This window comes from Cynara cardunculus (assembly GCF_001531365.2).
Source record: "Cynara cardunculus var. scolymus isolate 2C chromosome LG 17, CcrdV1, whole genome shotgun sequence".
NCBI lineage: Eukaryota > Viridiplantae > Streptophyta > Magnoliopsida > Asterales > Asteraceae > Cynara > Cynara cardunculus.
The window spans coordinates 25,162,549-25,169,657 of record NC_037544.1 but is presented as its reverse complement, the minus strand read 5'-3'; the positions used below and the strand labels follow the sequence as shown (position 1 = coordinate 25,169,657).

Sequence of the window (7,109 nt, the reverse complement as noted above, 5' to 3'; positions counted from 1 at the left end):
AATTTTATGCAAAAGAGTTTAGAAATTACTCACCTTATGCAATCAAATGAGATTCAACTTCTTGAAATCAGGCACTTGCAATCCGGTCAACCTCACTTTAAACTTTTACACACTTCTTCAAAAATGGCAAGCAAAAGAGATATGAGGGTCTCACCCTCATATTTATACTTTCTAAATAAGGTAAGGCGGCTAAACCGCCCTTACCATACATGTATGCACACATACACTATGCATATATATAAAAATATATATACATCCATTTCAAGCACATATACCATGTATATATTTTCATACACATAATCACATTATGCACATAATTTTCACATACCAGCATGACTAAATGTATCAATTTATCATGCTATCACGTAATCATTTAATCAGATAATCACATATTATTTACCTTGAGTGATAACCAGGATCCGGTTATCACAGAGACCAACCTAAAGTGACAGCTAAAGAAAGGATGACTCTGATCGTGGAAAGTTTGATAATGAAGCTAAATGTTTCATTATAATCTAGATCGTGACATTGATGGAAATCTTTAGCCACTAAACCGGATTTATAGGTTCTATCATGCCATCAGGGTTCTATTTAGTTTAAAATACTCATTTACAACCAACACAATTTTGAGAGGGAAATGGGGGAACAAGATCCCAAGTATGATTGTGAATAAGTGCATCATACTCGACTTGCATGGCATTTTGCCAATGAAAGAATTTAAGAGCTTGTGAGATTGTAGTAGGTTCATTAGTGGCACTAGAAAGATGGATGTAGATGTTTTACTTAGAGTTTGGTTTTCAAATTTTATTTTTGAGACGAGTGACTGTTTAGCGAGATAGTTGGGGAGGTTGAGTGGTATTAGACATAGTGGGAAGGGGAGGAAGAGGAGGTGGGGTTGAGGTTGACTCTGAGATGGTAGTTACATCATGTGAAGTAGGAGAGACGACAGGGAGAGGCATAGTACACCATATATCAATGTTAAGGGGTAGGTGGATAGAAGTTAAAGTGCTAAAAAAATGTTTGATCAATAAACTTAACATGATGTAAGACGTATATTTTGTGGGTTTTGAGATCAAGAAAGTAGTAGGCACTTTGGGTGGAAGAATACCTAATAAATACACATGGTGCTGACTTGTTGATCGAGTTTGTGTGAGGTATAAGGTCATAGCCATGGGTAACATGGGCTACCAAAGCTACGTAATTTCATGTAGTGTGAAGTAAAGCCGAAAATTTGTGAAAAGGGATATTGGTGCACAAGATTTGGAGTAGGTAATTTATTAATAAGGTAAACGACAGTTGAGAATACTAAAGACCAATATTTAAGGGGCATGGAGACATGATGAAGAAGAGCTACCCTGTTTCGGCAGTATGTCTATGTCGACACTCCAAATAACCATTATGTTGAGGTGTGTGGGGAGCGGATGTGAGGTGAGTGATGCCATGTATAGCAAGAAAAAGGTTTTAAGTTTTTCATATTCTCCCTCATTATCTAAATAGAAAGTGATGAAATGACGACTAAAATATTTTTCAACTAGTGCTATAAAGGATGAAAACATCTTTTATGGAAAATTTGTTTTTAAAGGGATAGAGTCATACATACTAAGAATAGTGATCAACAAAGATGGTGTAATATTTCTGACCATCATAGGAGTAGATAGGAGATGTCCATACATCATTGTAAATAACATCCAATGGCCTATTAGACCTAATAGTAGATTGAGAGAATGAAAGCTTATGACTTTTATTGCAATCGCATGCATTGCAATTTGAAGGAGAAATTGGAATCGAGAGGTTAAAAATAGTACTAATTTTCTTAACAACAGAGAAAGACGAGTGTCCTAATCTGTGATGTTAGTCGAAGGTTGTAGATAGAGAAGCGTAGTTGATGGTTGGGCGAAAAGGATGCCATTCATATATTCCAGAAGTAGTTGGACCCTAAAGTAGTGTAGCTCCTGTTTGTATGTCCTTCACAAGAAATAAGTTAGGTAAGAACGTGATGGAGGCATTAATGACACAATTGTGAGATGGAGATTATGTTTCTAGGCATGGGAGGAACATGAAGAACATTATTTAAGCGAAAACAATGAGAGGGTATGAGAAGAGATGTGAAGCCAATGTTTGATATTGGAAGTCCATCGTCGATGACTAGTTCGTCACTACCAACATAAGGAACATCTAGGGAAAGCGTCTTTAGATTGTTGGTAACGTCATGAGAGGCACCTCTATCAAGTAACCACCAATAGGTCAAAACGGGGCATTGACAATATAGGCTCTAGGGTTGTGAAGTGGTTGTTAATACCTTTCGAACACAGGTTTATGAGAGGATGAAGCAGGTGGTACTACTTGAGGAAATTGTTGGAAAAAAATGAAGTATTGGATGACATAATGTTAATCCTCTTTACACCATTGACAACGACCTTGGTAGGGGCGGGGTTGCCTTGTTAGAAGAGTGAGGAGACCTAAGTGAGTGATTGTTGGGTTCGGTACTATTTGGGATGAAGTATTGATCATTGAAGGCCATTGAGATAAGACGAATAAGGGTTGTGTCATAGGAGATCAAGGTTAGGAGAATTGATCAATTAGAGATCTAATACCATCTAGAAATTGATGGAAAAGAACTTGTCTATTACAACGTTGTTAACATGTATTTATAATTACAGAAAAATGAAAACAAATATTTTAGATGATCACAAAAATAAATACAAGAATCAAATCAAAAGATATTGAGGCATACATCAAGGGATGTGAATTGGAGGCATAGATTAAGGGATGTGATATGGTGTATCACAATCTTCAATCTTTATATTTATCATAAACACATCCAAAATGGATGCAGACAACTTAGCGAACGCGACCAAAAGTTGTAAGGGATGTTCATGACACATATGTGGCGGTCAACGCAAGATGTGTTTAAGCATATACGATTAATTTTTCGTATCACGTGTAATCATATATGATTTTTGGAACTTCTCGTCTTCTCATAAATTGACTGCTTTTTCGTTTGAACCTAGCCCAATGTATGTGTGTGTGTGTATATATATATATATATATATATATCATGTAAACATTATATACATATATTAGGTTAAGTGAGAAATACCTTTTTCGGAAGTGTGAGAAATATAAAGTTTACATGACATATTTCAAAGGTTTTGCCTTATATCGTGTGAAGTTGTCCCTAATCACAAAAGCTAGTGAAAGAACAAATTAAGTTATGTCATCTTCATCACTTTTCACAAAATATAACGTAACATTAACACGTTATATATGATTGGGTTCATGTAAAACCAGTATGTTTTTGTGAGACCCATGAGACCACATTTTTACACTTGAAAGTTCACAGCAAAAACATTGTGAAGGTAAAAAGAATTTCAACCTTTACAACAAAAAAACTGTGAAGGTTACTTTCACAGTGTTTTGCTATGAAGTTTTAACTGTAAAAAAATGGTCTCACGGGTCTCACAAAAACAACATGATCTCACATGATCCCAAGTCTCTTTCTCTCTCTCTCTCTCTCTCTCTCTATATATATATATATATATAAGCATAATTATTTGTTAACCCATTAATTAGTATTAGCTTCACAAACCGGTATATTTTTGTCTTTTTCATGTATTGATACTATATTCACTTAATTATCACATTCCATAATTTATCTCATGCACTTACCAAAAATTATCTTGTTCACTTATCATATTTTTTTATCATTCACTTAATTACACATTTCATAATCTCATTCTCTCTAAAATTCGAACTTTTCAACTTCAAATCTTTTCCTGCAAATCATTCATACCTAGATCATAAAACTAAATCTTGCAACAAAAAAAACATATATGGACTTTATAAACAAAATAATTATTTTACCTATGAACTTAGGTAAAAACTTTGAAACGACCATAGTTCATACACAAAAGTAGTTTTATGAACTTTAAACAAAAATCATTGTTTCACTTATAAACTTTGTAAAAACTACCTTAATTATGCCGTTCACTTTCTAGTTTCATTAATGAACTTTGGTAGATTTTTTTGTAACAAAACCATACGAAAGAAATTTAATTCCAAAAATATTTGAATTTATCTTCCAAAAATAAAAAACAATTTGTTCCAAAATTGTCGTACATTTAATTACATTTAACTTTTTTCCTTTTTCATCAAGTTTATAACCTTCAATTTACTATAACCATTGACAAAAAAAAAAAAAAACAATGGCACATATTAATTTGTAAATTAATACAAATTAATGGGTTAATAAATGATTACGCCTATATATAAGGTTTAAAATACAAATCATCTTATTCATACAAACCATTTAATTGAGATATTCATTGAACAAATAAGGTTCATTTATTATTATTATTTGAATGTTATAGAAAATGATTAGAGTTTTTTAATTAACTATGATCAACATTTTATATTAGAAAAAAATCAAGATATTTTTTAAACCAGTTATTCATGAATAGATGAACGGTTGAGATTAGTTTGTATTTGAACCTTCACCCCTCTCTCTCTCTCTCTATATATATATATAGAGAGAGAGAGAGGGGGGGATGATCATACGAGAAACAACCTAATTTGCAGAAGGCGTGAAAGAATATGGTCCATGTATATTATTAAATTAATTTAAAGAGATGGTGATAATCCCTAATCAAGTCGTGATTGAGTTTGTTTTCCAAAACGATTTATTACAAAGATATATTTATAAACTTGATTATAAGTTTTTATCACATTTGATAATTTATTCAATAATCGTATAAATCATATGTGATAATGCTACATATTTTTTTAATCATATGTGATTATGTATATTTATATTTGTAGATTTTTTTGTGATGTAAATATTATCAAATGTGATAATACGTCACTTATATTCAGACATATATTATCATACATGATATATACAAAAATTCTCATATTGGATCATATAATATTCGATGAAAATTGTGAATCTTTTTTATAAAAAAATGTATCTAGAAAAAAATATAAAATTTGATAAAAAAATTAATGAATTGATTAAAATTAAAAAATTCAAAAATAAATAAATATAAAAGATATAATGAGATTTTTAAGAGATTTAAATAGTGTTTTTGTTACAATTAACTTTGATCCCATTCAAAATGGTATGATTATCCTAATTTCTAAATTATTTTCTATTTTTTATTTATGATATTTTTTAATTAATGAATTATGAGGTTTATATTGATTTTTGCCTTCTCGTAAATTGAAGGATGAGATGCACGGAGATGTACCATATCAATCCGTGTATCAAGCACGGTTCATAGGTGAGTTTGAAATTAAAGGTGATTAAGGGTCTAGATCTCTTCTTATCCTTCTCACATTAACTCTCATTCTCACATGCTCTTGCCCTTATATATACAAAGTGAGAAGCATAAGACGCGATCTGGGACCGTGATTAACTTTAATCTCAAACTCCCTCATAAATCACGCTTGATACGGTGACTGATTGACTGCATCTCAATGCATCTCATTCTAAATGTGTATCTAACGGTAGAGATCCCTCTTACGTTTATAACCTTAACTCTCATTCTCATCGGAACCCAACCCTAAGGAAAACCGCAAAAAAATAAAAAATTGAAGAACACCCTGATAACAATTAATTTGAACGGTATACATATGTTTATACAAATAATTTGTAAGCAATTTAGTGTTCTTCAATTTTTTTTAGGGTTCTTCCGTCAACTTCCCCCTCTCTCTCTCTCTATATATATATATATGTAATTAAATAAAAATAAGATCCTGATAATGAAATAATTATTAGGTAATATCAAAAAGACGACTTGGAATATTGAAGTGTCATGCCATAGAACAAACCGCATTTAGGGGAAGAGTGGATAAGGGTTCTTTAATACGACAAGGAAGGATTTTAAATAAAAGTATGAGATTATCATTTTGAATGAATAAAAAGTTATCTGTATAATATAGTGAAATATATCTTGATTTTAATGTTTTTTTATTTTTTGTCTTTGTTAATGTTATAATATGATTTTAAGAAAACATTAATTTTTCATATTTGAATAAAGTATAAATTTGAATATCCTATAAAAACTTTAAAAAAAATATCGATATTAGAATCAAATTAAATATTTATAAATTCTTGTTTTTTGTGTAATTTTTTTAATTTGATTTTTCATTATAATTTAATTAAGGTTTAATAATGAAGTAATTTATTTTTGAATTAATAATATAATTTAATTTATAATGATTATCCTAATTGTATTTTAGCTTTTTCATATCTAAAATGAGATGTTTATCATGTATTTGATTATATTTATATGTACTTACTTACACAAATTCAAAATAGAGCTTTAATAAATTGTATTTACGTATAATTTACTTATATTTTTGAATTCTAAGTAATATGTATCAATAAACAATATTTTATGTATACAAATGACTTTTAAGAGTTTTTTTTATCAGGTATCTTATAATGTAGCTAGTATAGATTATTATGGCTAAGTTGTTCACATAATTAAACCCTTTTATTAGTTTCTTATTGCATTAGAATTAGAATACATAAACCCATTAATTGCTTGTTAATATATTTAGGGGTTTGGGTTTTTGAGAAGGTTAAATATCATCATCCATGATACTAAAAGTTTCAAACTTTTGTTGAACAGGTACCAAATGGAACTGGTTTTGTACTTGGAGTTGCACAGCTTGCACTTTATTCAATTTACATGCAATCTAAACCGTCTAAAGTTATCTTCGATGACTTGGATAGCGGAGGCCAGCACCAACATCTCCTCCCATCTTCCACTTCAAATCCCACAGAACCTCTATAATATATATATATATATATATATATTTCAAAATGGGACAAGCCTTACATGAATCTTCAACGTGCAATGTTCTTGATGAATATCGTTCAAAGCTATCTTCAATAGGCAATATTCTCTTATATATATATATATATATAATAAGAGGAGGAGCATGCAAGAGACAAGTTAATTTGCAAAAAGGATTATGGGTTGTAGACCTTATTTAATAAATGAATTAATGGAATGTTATTAAATGGAATTAAAAATGGTATGATTGTCATTTTGTGTATAGAATTATTTGTAATTGTGGGAATAATTCCTAATAAATTGGGA

At 30.4% G+C, this 7,109-nt stretch overlaps 1 protein-coding gene across 1 annotated transcript in view; it reads left to right on the top strand.

The window, feature by feature from the left end:
* The window catches only part of LOC112500975 (bidirectional sugar transporter SWEET17-like), a 15,339-nt gene extending 8,539 nt beyond the window's left edge, over window positions 1–6,800 (top strand). The window contains exon 6 of the mRNA XM_025104598.1: window positions 6,636–6,800. Coding sequence (XP_024960366.1) covers window positions 6,636–6,800 — 165 coding nt within the window. The remainder of the gene's footprint in view (window positions 1–6,635) is intronic.
* The last annotated feature ends 309 nt before the right edge of the window (window positions 6,801–7,109 follow it).